Consider the following 23,172-nt stretch of genomic DNA (forward strand, 5'->3'; position numbering starts at 1 on the left):
ATTTCCAAAGTTAGACAATTAGATGAATTTGCAAAGTTAGACAATTAGATGAATTTGCAAAGTTAGACCATTAGATGAATTCCCGAAGTTAGACAATTAGATGAATTTGCAAAGTTAGACAATTAGATGAATTTGCAAAGTTAGACAATTAGATGAATTTCCAAAGTTAGACAATTAGATGAATTTCCAAAGTTAGACAATTAGATGAATTTGCAAAGTTAGACAATTAGATGAATTTCCAAAGTTAGACCATTAAATGAATTTCTAAAGTTAGACCATTAGATGAATTTCCAAAGTTAGACCATTAGATGAATTTCCAAAGTTAGACCATTAGATAAATTTCCAAAGTTAGACCATTAGATGAATTTCCAAAGTTAGACCATTAGATGAATTTCCAAAGTTAGACCATTAGATGAATTCCCAAAGTTAGACCATTAGATGAATTTCCAAAGTTAGACCATTAGATGAATTTCCAAAGTTAGACCATTAGATGAATTTCCAAAGTTAGACCATTAGATGAATTCCCAAAGTTTCGGACAAAGTAAGCGGGAGACAAAAGTGTGAGCAAAACAGGCGACATAAATCAAGAAATGATGACAAAGAGCGTCCGACGAGAGAGTGCGAGACGACTAGACAGTGTAGATCAAATGAGTGCCTCACCACATTTCGATCTATTCAAAACAGAAAATGAAATCTTATTATTCGGAGTTTTCATTTTGGAAAGATAGAAACACAATTGGAATGCTCCGCAAATTGTATGTTATTTGGAGTAATGCGCAACACCTAAACTCAACTTTGTCGACGCACAGCATCGCAAATATGAATACCACGTGTTTTTGAATATACTAGAATTGTAGCCAATTGTCTATTTAGTATAATGAAAAAGTTTGAGAGAAAAAGTTTAAAGGAATTTCCAGCCAGCTCAGTTTTGCTGAAAATGAAACCATATTTTTAGGTGCTTTTTTGAGAAAATTATGGTTTTTCTCGAAAACGAAGTCGGCAAGAGGGTATTAAAGTATATTAGAATTGTAGATCTCAATTTGATTAGTGTATTCGTGAAGTTTAAGGAAAAAAATTTGAGGAAATTTTGAGATATTTAGGTCGAAAGATTGTCATTTTATCAATATTTCATCGTTGTTTTTGTAAAATAGAGCAAAGATATTTTAGATTCTATTTTTACAAATTCGCAGGAATGACACTCAATTTGCTTACTTCCAAAAAAATATTCAAAAAAAAAACTGAACCAAAGCTGAAAAGAGCTGAAACAAAACATAGGCACGCAGAAGAAGTTTCAAAATTCAAGCCTCTCGCGTGAGAATAAATTAAATTTTGGACCATCTTTTTTTGAATTTTTGTTAAAAATTCCACACCGTGATATAGTTTATCTTCGAGCAGGTATTTGAGCAATTTGTTCAATATTGTCATCGACGCTTGCTACCGCATAATTGATTGTTCTCTTCAATTGTTGAATAGATCTTCCAACAGCGTCTCTGCTCAAAACTCAAAAAATTCCAAAAGCTTCTCGGAAATTTCATGTAATAAAAATTATTTAACATATGTAATTCAACGCCTTGTGTATGATACTGAAGAAAAGATTAGAAATAATTTATTACTGAGAAAGCACTGATTTTTACATAGAGGAGTGGTCATTGAAAACAATAAATCAACAATTTTTCATGTTTTTCTCCACTATCGATACAACACTGTCAATCTTGGCTCTTAGTATCTTGACGCATTTTTCGATTTCGATTTCATTCTCGCTTTCCAAATAGTAAACTAGATCTTTTCGGTCGGCAATCATACTTTCCAGAATGCTCTTCAAGTTCTTATCTTGATGGTTTGACATATGCATCCATGCAGTAACATTTTCCACCAAATAAGGGATAGTTCCTAATATATTTTCTAATACTTCGGAAGTCAGGATGCTTTTCTTGATGAGAACCTGTTCTTGCTTTATCACACGATTTCGGAATTTCAAATCAAATCGAACATCTCTTGCAGCTCCACATGTTTCTATGACAGAAGCTTTGATTGCTGGAATCTTGTCAATTTCCCAGCACACCTTTGCTAGTGGTTGATATGGGTGTCTGTCAGTATCCTTATTTTCTTCATGATACTGTTTCTCCCATTTTCGATAACGTGGAGGGTATGAATAATAAAATTGTCTGTACATAGTATTCATGGTCTCCAAATTCACACTTTCTCGACATCCAGGACAGTTGACACGTTTGGTTGGCAGTAGACAATAGTATACTGTTTTACAGTGACAAGTGAACTGTAGCAGGGTTACGGTGCCGGTTCCTTGGGCATTCATCATAGCATCTGAAATTATAACATTAAATTAAAACATAACTGATGAAACTGATGAAACTTACATCTCAGGTGCCACTTCTTTTCCCATTCAGCATAATTTTCACAATTCATTGGCCAATGAGGTACTCCCTTGCAATCCCGACACCAAGAATATCCACATGGACATGAACGATTTTGAGTTTTATTTTCATTCCCTGGTTCTTCGAAAAATATAGTTGACTTGCAAGAAGGGCACTTTTCAAAATCTCCAGTTGCACCAAGATCCTTGTAAATAGTTTCCGCAACTGTCTGAATATGTTACACTAAACATTATACTTCACTTGAAATAAACTTACTCGAATATAAAGATTCAGAAGAGTAAGTGGAATGAATATTGGAAGATATTCCATTTCATCAGCAGTTTCAGTTTGAAGATCAATTGGAAGTCTTCTTGCAATGAATTCTCGATAAAACTCATTTCTTAGACATTCAGTGCACTTGATTTTTGTTTCACTTGATGACTTGATGAGGAATAGTTCAAAGGATTTCTTTTTTCGATTACAAAATCCACAGAAGTCATCAGATGAGTAGCAAGTCACCAAATTATTTTCTTTCTTCACCATAGCAACTAAATCATCCCATTCCAATTTTCCTCCAACCACACTCAATTCTTCAGAGTTTGCCCAAGTTGCATTGTCATACTGATTAGGACATGTGGCGCGTTGTAGAGAAAGATCATTCCAGTCAACAGAAGTTGAAGGCCGGCCATAGAATTTTTCAGATGTTTTAATCCTGCTGAAAAGTCTTCATGTGGATCCATTGAACAGTTACCCGTACATACCTAATAAGTTGCTTATCTTCCGCTACGTCTCCCGAAATTTTAGTTATAACCTCTAAAACAGTTGGCGCGCTTGATACTATTTTTCTCAAATTCTCTCCATTCCTTCTGATTGGGTCAGCGCCAATTGTTGAATTGAAGATCATGCTAAAAACGATTTCATTTGCTATGTCTGAAATTTAAGCACTCACTTGTATGTTTTGTGCTTCAAATGAGTAAGAACTATCACAGCAGTAGTCTCTCCGTCTTGCGTAGTTCCATTTGGTTGACATCGTTTTGAAATATCAATCAAGTACTGGTTCTTTTGAAGATCCTTGACACGGAGGTCACCTTCGAGGCGAAGTTGATTAATCTGATCCTCAAAAGGTTCAGTTAACTTAACAAAAGTAACATCAGCCTGAATGAATGTGTATCCTTCCTGATTTAAATATTCTTGAACATTGAACTGTTGACTGTACTCCGATCCAGTCTCTAGTTCATCATAATCAACCATATCATACGATAATTCACTGTCTTTCCGGTTTTTGGGATGGGCTTGTTTTGATTGAGTTCTCACCTTGAAGGCAGCAAGATCGAAAACACCCGTCGGACGATGTGAGTCCACAACTTCGTCTTCATCATCTTCAAACTCTTCATCCAAATCATCATAATTCTCCATATCAACCTTTTTATTTTGACGATGTCTCCTTGACTTTGACACGACTTTCGCTTTGAACATTTCCTTTCCAACAACATCTTGGCTTCTATGAGTTTTATAGATATTGTAGGATACTGTTGGTTGCCTCTTGGAATCTTCATCGACTTCCTCACTTCGAAGTGTCATCACTTTTGCATTTGCCTTTTTACTAAACTCTCTAGTATTCGGGAGGAAATTTGAATAATCTTGTCCTCTCGCTGATGATGTTATGGCACTTCTGATTTCAAATTCTCCCTGTTTGTTTTCTTTGTTAAGAACTCTTGAGTGAACAGCGAATGTTGATTTCTCTGGGTAGATGAATCCGAATTGCGCCAATCCATTTTTCTCAACAACTTCTGCATTCACGTTTTCTGGAGCTCCGGCCAAAAGGAAAGTTGTCTTGGCATCTTGCCAACGATTTTTCTTGTTCAGAGAATATACTACATCGAGATTCAAATTGTCAGTCAAAGATGCTTCGATTCGATCCATCGCATTCTAAAAAAACCAATAATATATGAATAGTTCCTTATGCCGAACTTCCAAAAATCACTTACCCTAGATAATGGCTCAGATGAGCTGACAGTTTTCTGAATGAAAGTCCTGTCTTTTACTGAATTGTGAAGGCGTTCCTTTACACTATTATGTGGTTTCCCAAGCCATCTCGGTACACCACGTGGCTTGTCGAACAAACTTTGATTCTTCAATTCCTCTGGATCCACTTCGCAGTCTGATACATATGACTCTGCGTAGTCTGACATGGTTTCTGATTTATTTTTGCTATAAACAGTAGAAACTTCTAGTGACGACGATATTTTGAGTTTAAACGAGAGCTGGAAGCTGAAAATGTAATTTTTCTTTGTGTAAACTTTAGTTGAATAGACATTCTTCGGATAGAAAAAAACGAAATGCAAAATGAGTTGTCATGACAACGTGAAAATATTAAATCGAAAACAAAACTAATAATATTCTCCTTGAAAATCTTTATATACCTTTTTCCCAAACCGTTCTCTGCCATTTTGTTGTATTGCACAACACTGTGTAGCCGTCTGCGTCTATTCCTTAACGTTAGGAAATATTTCGCAACAGTCAAAGGTGGGTTGAATCATAGTGTGCGATTGACCAATATATTTTAAAAGAAACCGGAGGATTGGTCTCATTGTCAGAAACTGAAATTTTAAATTGGTAAGCAAAGGATGAACATTTTTTTGAAATATAATTTGCTAGTTAGAAACAAATTGGGAAAATTCATAAACGGTATTCAAAATCAATTCAAAATGCTAAAAAAAAATCTTCAATTCTCATTATCACGTGGTTTATGATATCATGATTTGTGTTTCATGATTTGTGACATTTTTCAAAAGTTTGAGCAAACTTGTGAGGTGTGTTTTGTTTTTATTCGTGTTTTGACTGCAGGAACGGGAGATAAGTGATTCGATGAATGGTTTAAAATATGGCATGATATAGTGCCAGATGATCATAATGGTGAAGTTGAAAATAAATTACAAAAGGTTCCGGGAAAATTAATCTTCAAAATATCAACCACATTGCATCTTTCTTGGTCTCTCCACGACATGACTTAATTGCGTATATATTTTAGAACAGGCAATTTTGAGATAATATAACTTTTTCAAATTACTGCATTAAGATTATGCGAAAGGCATAACTGCTGTCGGGGAAGTCTTTGTCGTGGTAGTTATGATCTTTCCACATATCTACTTCCTCCACATATGCCTCTTTATCAGGATTTTCACAGGTGTTTTTTAAAAGCCAAAACGAGCCAAAACGTTCAAAATATCTAAATCGTTAGCCCTCTTTTAAATAGAATTGCTATGGGATTCAGAGAGTTAAAATTTGGCTATCAAGTATCCATACTAAATAAATAAGTTTTGTAAAATGGTACTAATTTCTTCAGTTCTCACAATCGTAAAGAATACACTTTATTTTCGAGTATATTTTTTCATACACAATTAAAAAAAATCAATTTATAAGTTGCTCAATCTTGTCATCGACGCTTGCTACTACAGAATCGATTGCTTTCCTCAATTGTTGAACAGAATTTCTAAGAGCGTCATGGCTCTCCAGCTCCAAGAGTTCCAAAAGCTTCTCGCGATGCACCATGATTTCTTCTAGCAGATCCTTCAAACTCTTGTCCTTTCTATTTGTCATGTGCATCCATGCGGTAACATTCTCAACCAAATAGAGAGCAGTTCCTAGCAGATTCTCCAATATTTCGGTCTTCAGAATTCCATTTTTAATCAATAATTGTTCAGCCTTCAAAAAACGATTCCGAAGTTTGATGTCAAGTCGTAGATCTCTTGTCCGTGCACATATTCTCATTACCGAATCTTTGATTGCAGGAATCAAGCGGATATCAGTATAGACTGTAGCAACTGGACAATAAGGTCCATTATCGGCATACTTTAAAGATTGGTCATAGCTTCTCTGTTGCTCGCGATACCTTGCGGGATATGGATAATAGTATGGATAATAAACACAGTTCATGGTCTCCGTGTTTATATTGATTTTGCATCCAGGGCAAGAAGCAAACTTATTCGGCAGTTTGACAGAGTAGAAGGTCTTACAACTACAAGTAATTTGCAAAAGTGTTTCAGTACCAGTTCCTTGGGCATTTATCATAGTATCTGAAACTTTTAGACAGTTATTTTGTAATGATATCTATGATTAATTATAATAACTTGAACTTACATCTTACAAGCCACTTCTTTTCCCATTCAGCATAATTTTCACAATTCATTGGCCAATGAGGTACTCCCTTGCAATCCCGACACCAAGAATATCCACATGGACATGAACGATTTTGAGTTTTATTTTCATTCCCTGGTTCTTCGAAAAATATAGTTGACTTGCAAGAAGGGCACTTTTCAAAATCTCCAGTTGCACCAAGATCCTTGTAAATAGTTTCCGCAACTGTCTGAATATGTTACACTAAACATTATACTTCACTTGAAATAAACTTACTCGAATATAAAGATTCAGAAGAGTAAGTGGAATGAATATTGGAAGATATTCCATTTCATCAGCAGTTTCAGTTTGAAGATCAATTGGAAGTCTTCTTGCAATGAATTCTCGATAAAACTCATTTCTTAGACATTCAGTGCACTTGATTTTTGTTTCACTTGATGACTTGATGAGGAATAGTTCAAAGGATTTCTTTTTTCGATTACAAAATCCACAGAAGTCATCAGATGAGTAGCAAGTCACCAAATTATTTTCTTTCTTCACCATAGCAACTAAATCATCCCATTCCAATTTTCCTCCAACCACACTCAATTCTTCAGAGTTTGCCCAAGTTGCATTGTCATACTGATTAGGACATGTGGCGCGTTGTAGAGAAAGATCATTCCAGTCAACAGAAGTTGAAGGCCGGCCATAGAATTTTTCAGATGTTTTAATCCTGCTGAAAAGTCTTCATGTGGATCCATTGAACAGTTACCCGTACATACCTAATAAGTTGCTTATCTTCCGCTACGTCTCCCGAAATTTTAGTTATAACCTCTAAAACAGTTGGCGCGCTTGATACTATTTTTCTCAAATTCTCTCCATTCCTTCTGATTGGGTCAGCGCCAATTGTTGAATTGAAGATCATGCTAAAAACGATTTCATTTGCTATGTCTGAAATTTAAGCACTCACTTGTATGTTTTGTGCTTCAAATGAGTAAGAACTATCACAGCAGTAGTCTCTCCGTCTTGCGTAGTTCCATTTGGTTGACATCGTTTTGAAATATCAATCAAGTACTGGTTCTTTTGAAGATCCTTGACACGGAGGTCACCTTCGAGGCGAAGTTGATTAATCTGATCCTCAAAAGGTTCAGTTAACTTAACAAAAGTAACATCAGCCTGAATGAATGTGTATCCTTCCTGATTTAAATATTCTTGAACATTGAACTGTTGACTGTACTCCGATCCAGTCTCTAGTTCATCATAATCAACCATATCATACGATAATTCACTGTCTTTCCGGTTTTTGGGATGGGCTTGTTTTGATTGAGTTCTCACCTTGAAGGCAGCAAGATCGAAAACACCCGTCGGACGATGTGAGTCCACAACTTCGTCTTCATCATCTTCAAACTCTTCATCCAAATCATCATAATTCTCCATATCAACCTTTTTATTTTGACGATGTCTCCTTGACTTTGACACGACTTTCGCTTTGAACATTTCCTTTCCAACAACATCTTGGCTTCTATGAGTTTTATAGATATTGTAGGATACTGTTGGTTGCCTCTTGGAATCTTCATCGACTTCCTCACTTCGAAGTGTCATCACTTTTGCATTTGCCTTTTTACTAAACTCTCTAGTATTCGGGAGGAAATTTGAATAATCTTGTCCTCTCGCTGATGATGTTATGGCACTTCTGATTTCAAATTCTCCCTGTTTGTTTTCTTTGTTAAGAACTCTTGAGTGAACAGCGAATGTTGATTTCTCTGGGTAGATGAATCCGAATTGCGCCAATCCATTTTTCTCAACAACTTCTGCATTCACGTTTTCTGGAGCTCCGGCCAAAAGGAAAGTTGTCTTGGCATCTTGCCAACGATTTTTCTTGTTGACAGAGTACACTACATTGAGCTTCAAATTATCATTTGTAGATGCATCAATTCGGTTGATGGCTTTCTGAAAAATCGAAATAAACAATACATATTAGCATTGTTGAAAGCTTACCTTGCTCAACGGCTCTGCTGCCCTAATATTTTTCTCGATGAAGGTCCTATCCTTCACTGCATTGTGAAGGCGTTCCTTTCCACCATGGTGATGTTTTCCCAGCCATCTGCGCTCTCCACGTGGCTTTTCAAACAAATTATAATAATGCAGTTCTTGCTGGTCGACTTCATAGTCGGACTCATAAGACTCTGCGTAATTAGACATTTCTTCTAATTTTTCTTGTTCAGCACAAGATTGTGGTTTTTGTAAAGATAACGACATTCTTGAAATGAAATCTGTAAAATTGAAGAAATAAAAATAACAAGTAGATTAAAGTTGTTTAACACAGAACAACAGAATTTTTTAGAGCCTAATCACGATTTTAAAAATATAGAGTTGAAAACGGACAAAAACATTCCAAAACTAAATTTATACAATATCTGATTCATTATTTCTTTATATACCCCCATTGTGTATGTTCTTCGATCTTGTGAACTATTGCACAACACTGTGTGTCCATCTGTTCGGAATCTATCTGTGTTGTTTCTGTTGGAGAGAATTTCGCAATAAATCAAAATGATGCTATGAATCTGAGAAAATATGAGAAGATAAGACAATCTGAGTCATTTTTAAATTTCATTTAATAAATTCCTCATTTCCCTAACTAGCCAAGCACGACACTTGCAGTATCAACTAGTAATATCCCCTAATTGCTTCGTGTTGATTTGGTTGCCTTTGGAAGTGGAATGAAATTTCCATTTGCCAGACACTTTCCAGAAATGTCCAAATTAGCAAAACTTTGTTGAAATTTTAATAATTTCTTAAACTTAAAATTGACTTAAACGCTTTGAAAATTCTTTTGAAATTATAGAAAACCATGTATTTTGGGTTTTAAACTGATTCAGTTTAAATTTCTGTCTATGACTATGTGATTTTTCCTATCACAACAAAGGGACATTTGAAAAACCGTTTTGCAGCTTACATCAATTTTTCAGATTCATTAACAATCAAATATTAGTTTTGCATTGAATCAATCAATTGAGTGTTTGAAATTTATCACATAAGAAGAGCATCTTCAGATTTTTCTTCTAGGAAAAATGCAATTTCAAAGTCAAACTTTCATAACTTGCTTACAAAATAAGAAATGATACGATGAGAAATTGAATCAATTAATTTATGATTTTTTCGAGTTCAATTATTCACAAACAACTAAAAAATTAATTCGTAATTCATTGCTTTCCTCAATTTTTGAATAGATTCTCCTTTTGGTGTTTGGGATGGGCTTGTTTTGACAGAGATCTCACATTGAAGGCAGCAAGATCGAGAACATCAGTAGGACGATGTGAATCCACAATTTCGTCTTCATCATCTTCAAATTCTTCATCCAAATCATCATAATTCTCCATATCAACCTTTTTATTTGGACGATGTCTCCTTGACTTTGAAACGACTTTGGCTTTGAACATTTCTTTTCCAACAACATCTTGGCTTCTATGAGTTTTATAGATATTGTAAGATACTGTTGGTTGGCTCTTGACATTTTCATCGACTTTCTCACTTCGTAGTGCCATCACTTTTGCATTAGATTTCTTGCTAAACTCTCTAGATTTCGAGAGGAAATTCGAATAATCTTGTCCTCTCGCTGATGATGTTTTGGCACTTCTGATTTCAAATTCTCCCTGTTTGTATTCTTTGTTAAGAACTCTTGAGTGAACAGCAAAAGTTGACTTCTCTGGGTAGATGAATCCAAATTGCGCCAATCCATTTTTCTCAACAACTTCTGCATTCACATTTTCTGGAGCTCCGGCCAAAAGGAAAGTTGTCTTGGCATTTTGCCAACGATTTTTCTTGTTGACAGAGTACACTACATTGAGCTTCAAATTATCATTTGTAGATGCATCAATTCGGTTGATGGCTTTCTGAAAAATCGAAATAAACAATACATATTAGCATTGTTGAAAGCTTACCTTGCTCAACGGCTCTGCTGCCCTAATATTTTTCTCGATGAAGGTCCTATCCTTCACTGCATTGTGAAGGCGTTCCTTTCCACCATGGTGATGTTTTCCCAGCCATCTGCGCTCTCCACGTGGCTTTTCAAACAAATTATAATAATGCAGTTCTTGTGGGTCGACTTCATAGTCGGACTCATAAGACTCTGCGTAATTAGACATTTCTTCTAATTTTTCTTGTTCAGCACAAGACGCTGGCATTTGTAAAGATGGTGACATTCTTGAAATGAAACCTGGAAAATAGAAGATAAAAAGTTGTAGAAATTGGAAATTGTTAGATAAAAAACGAGATTTGAGCCTGTAAACGAGTGATCCTCTAAAAACAATTCAAAAGTGGATATAAATGAGGATTTTTAAAATAGAGGAGCCATACAATTTGTGTCTCATTATTTCTTTATATACCCCCATTGTGTGTGTTCTTTGCTCTTGTGAATTATTGCACAACACTGTGTGTCCATCTGTTCCGTCTCTATCTGTTGTTCCCGTTGGAGAGAATTTCGCAATAGACCAAAATGATGCTATGAATCTGAGGAAAAGTGAGAAGGTAAGAACATTTGTTTATATTATGATGTATGTCATTTTTAAATATAGTTTTCGAAAAAATTTCTTTAACTCTAATACTCTTCTAATAGCTATGACCCAACCAACGTTTGCTTTGCTGTAAAAATGGTTTTGGGTTTCAAAAGAATTGTGCAACTTTTAGTAGATTTTTCATTGTGCCAATAAAATGAAAAACACGTGCCAATAAAATGAAGAAAAAGTATGTAATTTCAGGTTCTCAATAGTTTCAAATTAAGCTTTTGTCAAAGATGCTAGTAATTATTTTTTCAAGCCTATGCTTTTACTGATTAAAAGTTAGTCTGAACTCAATTGATGAAGCATTTATTAAATGAATCACATAAGAAGAGGCACACTTAGTCGTTCGCACTTCTCTTCTTGAATGGCTCGTTGATAACCCGTTTTCATCTGACCCATTATGAATAATATCATCCTGCTCCATACCTAAAATGTGTACTGTATTTTTCTCAGAAGCGATGAAATTTCAGGGCAACCTCTCTTTCAGCTCCTTTTTTGAATGATGGTGGTGGATTTCGTTCAAAACAATCGGTAAAGATATCCCAGTACATTGTTTGAAAGTGTGTCCGATCAATCAAATGTAGGTGTTGATATCCAAGAGCCTGAAAGGATTTTCGTAAAACCGATTAAGTAGGTTTCCCATAATAGGCAGCCGCCTTCTGACGCCTTCCTGACACCTGCCTCATGCCATCCTATTTCACTTACTTTGATAAAAGTTAAATTATAAATAGAAAAAAGTTCACGTGTGTTTTAGTAGAAGACACCAAGCCGGCGGAGGTCGGCTTGAAGTGAAGCAGGCTAGTTTAGTGCCTACATGGAAGCTTATTATTTTTAGATTTGGTTCGTACCTGAAGAGCATCCTGAGCCTGATCGAAATTATCTTGCAGATTTGTGACCACTAAATTCAAAACCAACGCCAAATTCGACGCGTGTGACTTGAAATAGTCATTGTCCTTCAGCCTATTTGGAGCAACATGATCCAATCGAAAAAGTCGTAGTATATCTTCATCAGTGTGTAGAATGTCCCAAAACATGTCACATGAACATTTTCTAAGTTGCTTCTGCGAGCATTTGAACCAACATGTTTCGATGATTCGCTTGTCGTCCCGAGAGAGGCCAGAAATCGAACCATTTGCTGAAATGAGTGAATGACGTCAGCAGCGAAAGCTGTTTTTTTTTTTGGTGAGAGCGGGGGGAAGAGTCTGCTCCGTAAATTAAATTACCGCCGGTGTTAAGAGATGAAGCGAAAGAAAAGTGGATCGGTTGCAAATTGAGATTTGTGAGTAATCGGAGAAAGACAAGTAGTTCTGCCTTTTTTCGACGCGCGAGAAAAATTTTGCAGAGATCGTTTTCTGGCAGCTTTTCAAAGTGAAATGAATTTTGAAGCTAGATAATTATATAGGTTTTAGAAAATCTACATAGATATTGGAGTTTCAGAAAAAAGTTTCAAAATTTTCGACATTGTGAATTTTCGACTTTTCGAAACACGCGTTGAAGGTCAATGATTCGTTTGCCGAAACTTCTCAAAGTACTTTACGATTTTTTCAAGAACTTCAGCAACTTTCGTCCGTGACATTTTTAGACTTGCTAATATTAATTGAAAAGTTACTGTAAATGCCGAAAATTTATTGTAGATCCTTTTCATTTTTGCGACTGTAATTTTTCCCTTTTCAAGAATTTTGTAAACAATTTTTTAAAAATTAATTGGTTGCGATTTTTGTTTGAAAAAATCCTTTTAGTTTCTGAAAAGAAACATCTCTTTTAAATTTTCTCGCTACGAGGCCGATCCGAATGACTCCATGAGCATTTACATTTTTCAGAGAACCCCATTACTGAAATATTGAAAATTGAATAAATTCGACTTACGGCCTTCTTCAGACTTCCTGGGCCCTTGCAAGGGAACAGGTATGTGCCTAGTTTTCGGAAATCGGGCCGAGTGACTTGATCCAACCGGCCTATTCGGAAGCTTTTCCTGTGTTCGATTATCCAAACTGCGGCTTCGATTTGTGCGATTATTTTGTCGGAATAGTTTTTCTACCTTAAATTAAATACAATAATTTTAGAAAGTTGATCTCAATTAGGTAACCTTTTCTTTTGTTTTTTCATCGTGTGGATTGGCGGTAATCTGTGAACTGCCATTCGACGACGAAGAATGGGCGTGGCCCATTATCACACGAAAAAATTTGAAAATGGTTGATAATTTCAGGATGGCGATTGGGGTTTTTTCGAGTCTGAAAATTTTGTTTTATGGAAATTTGAAATCTAAGTAAGCGAAATAGTTACTCAAAATAGTGTGAAGAGCTTTGAAGAAAAACGTATGATGCAAACTGGGAACTTATCATTTATTCATAGAATTCGCTCATTCATTTTGGAATTCTTTTGCCGTGAAGCTTATAGGTACTTAGGATTCAAACAAAGTAAACAAAATGACGATGCTGGAAATATGTGTGAGTATCGGTGCTTGAGCAAAAATATATAAGGCTTCAATTCCGCACCCACACGCTACTTAGCAATGTACGTAAAACACTTGTAATTGAGGCAAGACTGATGCTCCGTCACATGGTGAATTGAGAAGAAGGAGTCGTAGTAGAGCAAAAAAAAGAAGAAGTGTCTAATTGGGAGATTGAGAAGAAGGTGACGTTTTGGGAGAAAAAAAAATAAGAAGATCGGAGCTCAGTATGTGTCACGAGGTACAACTATTTTAGTGATTATAGGAGAAGTTCCAGTAATTGGAGAAAGAAAGATGCGAATACTTGAAGTTTTAGGTATTTGTGTTCTGAGACTGCCGGAAGCATGACAGGAAGCCACTTGCAAAATATGGAGAACTATAATTAAATTCTCAAAGCCTTGCGATATGAAACTTCACTTTTGGTAGAACAAAAATAATTCAGAAATGTCTTGAAGGTGTTGTTTTAAAATATTCGCAGCTTCGGAACAAGTTTTAATAAAAAACTATGGTAATTGACAACAAATTCGCTGTGGCCGTGGTTACTTAATTTTTTGAAATATTTCAATTTGCCAGATGAATGGTTATAAGTTTCCAAAGTTTCAAATTATTAAACGTGTTTTTATAAGTGATTTAAAAAAGACAGAATTCACCATTCACCTTTAGGCCTGCTCAATTGTAACATTGCTTTTTAATTTTGAAAAACTCCAACAATTGGCAACAATCTATCCTTTTTCCGTCTGACCTAATTATATTTATAGTGAAACTAGCAGCAACTCGTGACATCACAAGGTTCTGGGCTCGGCATTCAATTAAATATTTACGCAGGTTTTATCAGATTTCCATCTCTGATCGGAAACCACTGACAATTTCGATTAGCAAGGAAGAAAAGAAGCAAAAGGCAGAAGCAGCGAGAGTGACCTTTGCATTTATTTGTGCTCGATATGTTGAGGTGATTGGATTTTGCGGAGAATTTATATTTTTCCATGCATTGGAGAAGATTTCAGAAAGAGATCATACACCTTCGTTTTGGAAATGAACAAAATTTGATCTTGATCTCAAAAACTCTGCAAAATGCCATATTTTAAAATGTTAAATCAAAAAATACGGTTAGCTGAAATACTAATCAGCCATCAAAGAAACCGATCAAAATATAGAGCCGGCTAAAAGATATCATAATTAATACATCTGAAAAACTAAAGTAGTTACATGAGAAGTTTAGCATCGGAATTTTCAACTTTTCTCTAGAATTACCTAAATTTTGTCACAAGTTCGTTGGTGGAATTACCATTGCTCACGCCAATAACTAGTCATCTTTCCTATCTAAAAACTAGTTTTTTGTTTATGAATATTGGAAATTTGTGAAGCTCTAAATTATGTAATACTGGAACTTTAAAGATCAACGAGTTCATCTAGGACTAGAACTCATAGGAGGCTCTAGTTTTTGGGCAACATAGGGTTTGGAAATGAATAAAATAAGACAGGATGAGGAGAATAAATATATCAGGATAGAATGACCAGAAAACATTAAAAGAGTGCTCTAAAACAAGCGAAGTTTCTTTTTTTTTTTTCTTCATCTCATTCAGCTCCTTCGTCTTTCTTTTTTGGGCACGACCCATCGAAAAGGAGTCGCCCGATCGTAAATGAGGCTTATTAGGCGCCGGACACATTGAAGACAACGACGACGACGACTTCACCAACGATGTCTTCTCATTCCAGAAAACGGGGCTGTCTCCAGGGAGTTTATGGCTCCCGAATGAACTGAGTGACAATGGGTAGAAAAATGGAATGGCTACTCACACTCGGAAATGAAAAATAACAAGTTGAAAGGCGAAGTGAATTGGAGAAAAGTGGATTGGCAGGCGGCACAAAAGTGTGCCGGCAAACAACGACGACGTTGGGTTTTGCGAAATGACGAAAGAAGACACTTTTGATGGGTGAATCAGGTTACAGACGCTTAAGAGGTTTTCTGGTTACGAAACGGCTTCAGGAGAAGTAGACGAAATTCGGTTAAAAAACAGAGATCTCCTTTTGAAAATTATTTGGTCCTGAAAAAACGCAAATTTAATTATGAAAGGTTCGTAGGTCTCTTAACAACTTTTCTATTTGCATCATAGTTGGAATGAAAAAGATAATTATGTTTTTGCGAAGTGTCGGTCGCCGGTTGCCGAAATATTTCAACTTCGGAAACTGTCGATTTCAATATCAAGTATTTTTTGTTTCGAAAAACGCATTGAGAGCTTGGAAGATTTGAGCGTGTAAGTGAAAAAATGACTAAATTTGTCATTTGAAAACGATTTTTTCTGGCAATTTGCCGAAAATGAAAATTTTCCGGCAAATCGGCAAACCGCCATTTTGCCGGAAAAACGACAAATGCCGAAAATTTTGGGAAGTTGTGGTTTTGTAAATTGTTTCTTGGAATTTCAGAATTTCAATTTTAATTAGCAAAATTGTATGAATGTTCCTACATCTGTTCTGCGATATAATCAAATTCTATGAAAATATTTAAGGAAAACGGGAGAAAATTTCATAAAGGCACAGTTTTAAGGGTTTTTCGTCATATAGACAAATCCTTTTAAAAACTTCGTGCAAATTTATGTCCGGCAACGAATAGGCAATTTGCCGAAAATTATAATATCCGGCAAATCGGCAAACCCCAAATTGCCGGATTCGAAAATTTTGGGCAAACCCGCAATTTGACTTTAAAAAAATTTGCTGGACTGCAATTGCCAAGGTAGGCGTTTTGGCGCCTTTGTGGGAGCCCGAATTTAGAAAGGCATCACAGAAAGTACTCCCAAAGTCTAAAAACTTGAAAATCACTCATTTTCAAGTCTCAAAATAATTTTATTTTTCATAAATTATCGGCCCTTTCCTGTCCCTTTGATTATGCCACAAATGGTCAGTGGTGATAAATGATTAAGTACTAATTCAAAAATGTGACAATTCATTGACTAAACTGATCTTTACATTTTCTTCGTGTGTCCCAAAATAACGAAACTCCGTCAACCCGTCGTCCCATGAGATTTGGGGCTTGGAACTGACTTCAACATTGTGGCCCTCCAATTGTCAACACTTCTTCTCCATTTCTCGAGTAAATGACCAGAAATAGGATGGCAAAAAAAATAAATTGGATGAAGTAGGAAATGAGGGAGCAAAAAGTCAAAGTTAAGAGAGAGACTTTGTGTGAGTGTACGGCTCCGCGCACAAAAATAGCAACAATTCGTTGAGGAGCAAATCTTTCCGACATCTTCCGCCGGCGAGGCTTCTCTTTCTCTCACGCTGGCCTTAAACCTCTCGCTCAATTAGTTCAACAATCTGATTGAAACCGAGCCAATGCCTTGGATCTCCCGAGCTAAGAAAACCAGTGAGTGAGATGGGGGGATGTGTGAAACAAATCAAATCAAAGAAAAGTCTACGTTTTTTTTTCGTTTTCATCAAACACACACACCCTTCTCTAGTGGTTGTTTTGGTGGAAAGCATCATTTGGAAGCTTGAGAGCTTGCTGAAACCCATGCCACTTCCATCCGAACCAATATTTACCCTTTCTTACTATCAGGAAAAATGGTAGATTCGAAGAATTGAGATGAGAAAGTGGAAGACGGCGTGATGAATACAAATAGATGAATGGTGGAATGGATGGGACAGAGGAGAAAATAAATATAGAAACGAAAAGAGGGCCATCCTTTTTTTGATGAGCGGAGCGAGGAGCTCCGGAGCACACGAAGAGCAGCGGTCAAGAATGAGAATAACAACACACACACATTGCAGCTGCTGCTGCTGCTGCACACACTCACACGGGACGGACACGATGGTTTCCTTTTTCAGAGAAAAATGACCCAAAAATTTATATCTTATAGAATATATCAAATTTTAAATGGAGAAAAAAAATGATAATTCTGTAGGATCTTCTTCATTAGGCAGCACTGGGAAAAAATCTCCAATTTCGCGTCGTATTTATTCATTTCCATTCGTTTTGTAACTTTGCAAAATATTCGGCCTGCGTTGGCACCACGTTGAGCTCTTTGCCAAAAACGTTCTGGATCATACTTTCACGAGATTGTTGAATTCGGGCAATCGGCCGAATACGGTGGCAGACATTTGGGAGTTCTGAAACAAAAAAAAATTGAAAAAGCCCTTTTGTCACAGTGGTTATTTTGCTTCAAAATTCATTTTATTAGAATTTCAAATTCATTTTATTAGAATTTTAAGTCGGAGCAAATCGCTGATTGGTATTGCAGTTCTCATTTAGTTTTTTGCTTATTTTAGAGACAATTGAAACAGGGAGGTTAGCCAAAATTGAAAAATCGAGTTTTTTTTAAGTTTGAGGTGGTTTATTTCTTTGTTTTTTTTTAAACATATTTCTGGATTTCAGAATATTTTTGGTATTTTCAAAGCGAAATTTCATCCACGCACTTTGCGTTAAAATTTAGCTCTAATTGTTCTTTTAGTTGATAATTACGAGGTGCTTGAAACTTTTTACTTGAAACTTTCATTTTTTGTTTTGTGATTTTTTAAAAAGGATTTTGGGTAATTCCGGGTATTCAAAAGCAACGAAAATTCCCAATGACAAGGTTTATTTTTTGATAGACAAAGTTCTTTGAACTACTGGTACAAAAAGAGGTTTGTTTTTGCATTGGAATAAATTCCGAATTTTCTGAATTTGCCCTCCAAACTTTCCCGTTATAGGTAACCACTCACTTTTGCTATATGCTTTTCTAAACAACATATACAGTGGAATACTGTACTCAAAAACCATCGCAAGATGATTGAGCAAGATATATGGAATGTAGTTTGTCATAGAGTAGCACATTGCATTACTTTGTTCTTCTATTTTTGTTGTAACTTTACTGCTCAATGCATCAACTAATGTCACTAGACTATCCAATATTATCACTGGAAGCAATGCTTTTCGTACACTTCTGAAATTTAATTTAAATTCTTTTTTTTTATATTTGCTAATTTAATATTGTAGTGCTTACATCATATTCTCTATAATTTGATATCGCATAGACAGCGAAACTTTTCCCATAAATGATATATCTTTTTGATAGAGAATTGTCCATTTTCGATTCAAAAAATATAAAGCTATGCAGCCCTGAAATTGAGAACTGTGATCAGTGTTTGACATCACATTTGGGAAGAAAATAAGGTCTGCAATTTCCATACCCCGATAATTATGATCGTGACAACTGCTGACACAATACAACCTCTGCACCTAAAGGAAGCAAAGTAGATATATCCAGTTACAGATAGGCAGACTGAAATTAAAAAGAGCCACCAAGTACGGACAGTTTCATAAGAGACCGCCCATAATGTTGCAATTGTTCTTTCTGAAAAGAAGTTTCAATTTTTCAAAATTCTGAGAGCTTGTGAAAACATTTAATTTTGCTTCTGGGCTATTGAAAGTGTCAGTAACGTTCAAATTTGCCTGGGTTTTTAGGGTTTTTTTTTTCAAATTTTCGAACAAAAAGTCGATTTCCCGCTAAAAGTTTTTTCTGCTGAAATCGTCTGTTTTTTTTTGTTTTTCTATGTTATTCAGGTAGGAAAATATTTGAAAATACGAAATATTTGACAAAAAATAATACAGAGAAAAATCAAGAAAACAGTTTTAGCAGGAAAACGCAAAAATATGCCAAAACCAGACCGATCCTAATTTTTTTTAAATTGAAAAATTCATTTTAAAAAATTATTTTTTTCATTTCACCATTTAAAAAAATCCACAAAATAAATATATTAAACTTTTAAAAAATCTTTAAGCTTTTAAGCTTTGAGCTTTTTTTTAAATAAAAATAATTAAGATCACTGTAAACGATCAAAAAAACTTGTGATCTTTCTTTTCTACAATATAATTTACAAAATATAACATCTCTGATTTTTCTACAATTTCTAAGAATATCTGAAAATTTTGGCTTTTAATAATTGTGGAGGTAGTCAATAAGTCACATATTTCGCATTTTTGCGTGCTGATTTGATTTAGAGCTCACAATTTTTTATATTTCAGATTAAAAATTACCAATTAAACAGCAAAACACCAACGCCGTAGTGGCAGCATATGCCAGATCATAGATAAGATAAACCACGCTCAAAGTGTCCGAAGAGCCACCAAACAGGAACAAAAACTGACAAACTGCTTCAGCAACTCCGCAAATGATGTAACAGAGCAGAACACACCCGAATAAAAGACTGAAAAAATATTCTCACGGTACATTAAAATCAGAAATAATTCTGGCAAACCCAAAAAAAGGATGACTTCCTCTTCGAATTTTGAAATGAACTGTTAGAAGGAGGAAAAATAATGATGATTCAACAAGAATCAATAATGCATAATATAAGCCAATTGATATCTGAGCGATTTTATCCACATTTACAGCCTGAAATTTATATAAATGAAAGTTTTGTCTAAATTTAGAAATTCATATTGACGACGTCACAATTACCACTATGAAATGATTTCGAAGCATGACACTGGTGCAGTTAAGTGAGCTTGAAGCCATCACCGACGTTGCATGGACTGAATACATTTCTTCTGAAAGTTAGAAAATATTTTGTTAAATTAGAAATAGAAAAAGCTGAGCGAGAGTGAATTTCTAGAACTTTAGCTTTCGGTTTGTCTAGTTGGCGAATAATATGTGAGCACATAATAACAGGTTAGATGAGCAGAAAAAAAGCTTGGCCTGATGTTAGAAACCCTTTTTTCAATTCTCATTGGAATAGGGAGCAATTGGGTTCGAACAAAAAAAAAGTTTTCGTGGGAATTTCTGCGTTGAAATGGAGTTTGATTCCAAGGTTTTTATCGTCAAATTATTCTTTGTTCCACCAATCGGCAAATGTTTTATGTGTTTTATCATTAACCTTTTTTGCATATTTGAGTTATTTTTTGTTGGCAAACTAACTACTACAAATTTTTAGTCTATAGACACCCAACGTCTGGGGAGTTTTTTGAGATCATCTATGTAGTAGCCTAGGTTGAAAATGTAAATAAACCAACGCAAACACCCAACGAACAAGTTTTACAAAGTAAAACACTTTTGTTGTAATATATTGTTGTAAGATATTGTTTGTTTGTTGTAAGACAAAGCATTTTTTTTTTCTAATTTCAAATAATGATATTCAAAAAATATTACTGGCATAAAGTCGTTTTTACGCTTTCAGATAAACTATTGAATACGTAATAGAAAATACCCCAAAGTTTCTGGGAAGCCGTTCTCTCCAGTAGGCTATTAGAACTTGTATAACTCGTAATATATACTTTTAATTAATACAAAGGTTTCAGTTTCTTGAAAATATCTAAAACTTGCTAGTTCAGTAAATAATATACTTCAACATACCATTTGTTTCATTGTGAGTAGACATTATTTCTAATACATATATCCAAATAAAGTATAAATATAAAGGGAAAGAAACTGGGAATTCACATAAAATTTTTGTTTGGAAGAATTTACATAAATCACACGAAAGAGTAACAAGAAAAAACGAAGTTTAGTCTAATTCAATCTACGACATATTTCGTCTACAACCTTCAACGTTTTATTAGCTCACGATCAGAAAGCAAATTGATTTTCGTGAAAGAAAAAATTACAGAAAAATGTTTTTGCACTAAAGATATTCTAGTTCATTGCCGGAAGTTTATCCAAATTCTCATAAAGCTCTTTTCGATGAGGCATAAAGTGTCGTCGAAGCATATGCCCAACTATATGAGCAATTGATGAGAGGGCCAGTACAACCCCGCAGAAAACAGTGGAACGATGTTGAAGGGACTCGGAAAGTGTCCGTTTGCGAGATCGTTCGCAGATGTAAACTGAAAAATATTTATTTTTGTTAACTTGTGAAAGGTAATATGATAATTGACTTTTACCAGAAGTTTTTTTTTAATTTCAGATAAAGCAGCTGAAATTTTACAATTTTCAGTATTTTTTCCAGTAATTTTTTTCAAACTTAAATAAATTTCGAAATTTTTAAAACTCTCTCATGGCATAATTTGTCATTTTAGTACTCCGTCAGCCATTTTTTTAACACATGATTCCAAAAAAAAGAAATGTTTGCAAATAGACATCATAATGTTTGCCTACTCCTAGACTTTTAGATGCCCTTAAAATCATTAAAACATGCCTGCATAAATCCACTTCCAGAGTAATGGAAGTATTCAAATAAATTCACTGGCAAAATATTAGATCGACTTTTTCTAGTTCAGTTTTAAATCCACTGAAAAATGAACTCCATCCCTCTTTCCTTCCCCGAGCCTCTCGAAACATTTTTTTCTTTCTTCTTTTTCCTAATAAACCTACAATTGCTTTTTGGTCCATACGGCTGAACATCAATCTCTGGAGAGAACATCACCAATATCGGAAAACTGAAAATTCTCAGTTTTTATTAAAATCATAGCTTTAAAACTTACTCAAAGTTTACGCTGTGCAATGTCACATTAATTCTATCTTCACAAACATATTTTTGCGTCAGTGGAGCCGAGAAGATAACTGATGAGTTATCAGATTCAAATACTGCAGAACTACCTGAAAGAGACTTGCTCATGAAGTCTTATGAAAAATGCTTTTTTTTATATTAATGTACCAGCGAATTTTTCCTCGTAGATCACTTTGTTCAATTGCCATCTCAATTCATCAAGGCGCTTTGCACGCATTTCTTCCTGTAAGTAAAAACAATTTTAAATCGATGAAAGTATGATAGTTAACTAACAGTTCTAAAAACAAATTTTAGAGTTTTCATTCTTCCGTCGGTCTCTTCTATGGTAGATGATATGACAGCTTTGCTCTTTCGAGTAACAGCACAATTTCCTTTGATGAGTCCAGATGGCAAATGAAACTGAATTTTTAAGTAACATTTAGTTAGAAATTTTGTGTATATGGAACTGAAATCGACTTAATAACTTACGTCAATTGGAACACTATTGTTGTTTTGTTGATTTAGTATTTTGACTTGAAATGTCACACTGATACAGGTGTCCCCCTGTAATTAACAATTTTTATAATTGAAACATTTTTGGTATAATAAACAAACATTTTCCTTTTTCAATCCAATTGTTTGATTTTCATGAACAAAACTTGATTCTATACCGGTGCTTGTAATTGCAGTGGAAGTTGTGAGAGCATCAGTGAAACTGCTAATCAGTAGAAAGTAAAACAAATTCATTAAAATCTTGTTTTTGCGAAGAAACGAAGGATGTTGAGGAGACACTTTTGAAGATGAAGAAAAGCGACGAAGAAGAAGAAGAAGAACAAATAATTCCGTGTGGAGCACGGATTGGAGGACCAGGACCCCCAAAATGAGCACACACTTTTAAGCTCTTTTGATGTATTCCATTCTACGACCCATCTTTCTTTCTTTCTATTTTTCATCGTTTTTGTCATTTGCCGCATGTACAACTATCACATTTAGTTGGAATGATTTTAAGTTTGGGGAATATTTTAGATTTTAACTAAATGGAGTTTCAGAACCAAATAGAGAAAATGAATTTCGAATGTATATATATTTTTGGTTTTTATCAAGTAAATTTGTCCACTTTGTGGAATAATACAGAATAATATTCGTGAAACTGCAATTTTCAACTGAAAAATAGAATATGCTCCTTAAATTTCTAAAAGTATCTGTACTCTAGGGGTACTGTAGGAGTATTGTAGAATTACTGTAGACCAAGAAATGAGTTTTTAAATATTGAGTT

At 34.9% G+C, this 23,172-nt stretch overlaps 6 protein-coding genes and 2 non-coding genes across 9 annotated transcripts; 2 read left to right on the plus strand and 6 right to left on the minus strand.

Annotated features, from left to right (window-relative positions):
• Positions 1-1,593: 1,593 nt before the first annotated feature.
• Positions 1,594-4,643, minus strand: Y58A7A.3 (IBR domain-containing protein). The gene is made up of 6 exons (NM_071959.9): positions 4,361-4,643; positions 3,322-4,301; positions 3,134-3,277; positions 2,649-3,087; positions 2,376-2,601; positions 1,594-2,322 (listed from the first exon to the last, which is right to left on the minus strand). The coding sequence occupies exons 1-6, from the start codon at positions 4,562-4,564 to the stop codon at positions 1,664-1,666; spliced, it is 2,652 nt and encodes an 883-aa protein (NP_504360.1). The 5' UTR covers positions 4,565-4,643; the 3' UTR covers positions 1,594-1,663.
• A 1,084-nt stretch (positions 4,644-5,727) lies between these two features.
• Y58A7A.4 (IBR domain-containing protein) lies at positions 5,728-8,747 on the minus strand (the record flags this gene model as incomplete). Its single annotated transcript, NM_071960.6, has 6 exons — positions 5,728-6,448; positions 6,513-6,738; positions 6,786-7,224; positions 7,271-7,414; positions 7,459-8,438; positions 8,487-8,747. The coding sequence occupies 6 exons, from the start codon at positions 8,745-8,747 to the stop codon at positions 5,784-5,786; spliced, it is 2,715 nt and encodes a 904-aa protein (NP_504361.1). The 3' UTR covers positions 5,728-5,783.
• Positions 8,534-8,620, plus strand: Y58A7A.7. The gene has a single exon (NR_068722.1). It is a non-coding gene; the product is annotated as an Unclassified non-coding RNA Y58A7A.7 (non-coding RNA).
• Positions 8,748-9,443: 696 nt separating the features above from the next.
• Y58A7A.5 (uncharacterized protein) lies at positions 9,444-10,709 on the minus strand. Its single transcript, NM_071961.3, has 2 exons — positions 10,433-10,709; positions 9,444-10,384 (listed from the first exon to the last, which is right to left on the minus strand). The coding sequence occupies exons 1-2, from the start codon at positions 10,691-10,693 to the stop codon at positions 9,707-9,709; spliced, it is 939 nt and encodes a 312-aa protein (NP_504362.2). The 5' UTR covers positions 10,694-10,709; the 3' UTR covers positions 9,444-9,706.
• Y58A7A.8 lies at positions 10,480-10,566 on the plus strand. Its single transcript, NR_068723.1, has one exon. It is a non-coding gene; the product is annotated as an Unclassified non-coding RNA Y58A7A.8 (non-coding RNA).
• A 523-nt stretch (positions 10,710-11,232) lies between the features above and the next one.
• glb-32 (Globin domain-containing protein) lies at positions 11,233-13,287 on the minus strand. The gene is made up of 5 exons (NM_071962.6): positions 13,137-13,287; positions 12,917-13,088; positions 11,899-12,185; positions 11,527-11,652; positions 11,233-11,476 (listed from the first exon to the last, which is right to left on the minus strand). The coding sequence occupies exons 1-5, from the start codon at positions 13,215-13,217 to the stop codon at positions 11,369-11,371; spliced, it is 774 nt and encodes a 257-aa protein (NP_504363.3). The 5' UTR covers positions 13,218-13,287; the 3' UTR covers positions 11,233-11,368.
• A 4,049-nt stretch (positions 13,288-17,336) lies between these two features.
• C04F5.2 lies at positions 17,337-20,875 on the minus strand (the record flags this gene model as incomplete). Of its 2 annotated transcripts, NM_001368452.2 has the most annotated exons (8): positions 17,337-17,603; positions 18,195-18,415; positions 18,476-18,591; positions 18,663-18,826; positions 19,510-19,679; positions 19,731-19,867; positions 19,934-20,022; positions 20,825-20,875. In NM_001368452.2, the coding sequence occupies 7 exons, from the start codon at positions 20,015-20,017 to the stop codon at positions 17,455-17,457; spliced, it is 1,041 nt and encodes a 346-aa protein (NP_001355434.1). The 2 variants fall into 2 exon arrangements, with proteins under 2 accessions (NP_001355434.1, NP_504364.2); NM_071963.2 differs by lacking the exons at positions 18,195-18,415; positions 18,476-18,591; positions 18,663-18,826; positions 20,825-20,875 and having other exon boundaries at positions 17,455-17,603; positions 19,934-20,017.
• unc-46 (Lysosome-associated membrane glycoprotein 5) lies at positions 20,815-22,765 on the minus strand. The gene is made up of 7 exons (NM_071964.5): positions 22,512-22,765; positions 22,386-22,460; positions 22,191-22,316; positions 22,065-22,140; positions 21,892-22,006; positions 21,782-21,846; positions 20,815-21,294 (listed from the first exon to the last, which is right to left on the minus strand). Exons 1-7 carry the CDS (start codon positions 22,641-22,643, stop codon positions 21,104-21,106), a joined length of 780 nt encoding a protein of 259 aa, NP_504365.1. The 5' UTR covers positions 22,644-22,765; the 3' UTR covers positions 20,815-21,103.
• Positions 22,766-23,172: the final 407 nt, after the last annotated feature.

The sequence above is a fragment of the Caenorhabditis elegans genome, chromosome V (assembly GCF_000002985.6).
Source record: "Caenorhabditis elegans chromosome V".
In the NCBI taxonomy this organism is placed as follows: domain Eukaryota; kingdom Metazoa; phylum Nematoda; class Chromadorea; order Rhabditida; family Rhabditidae; genus Caenorhabditis; species Caenorhabditis elegans.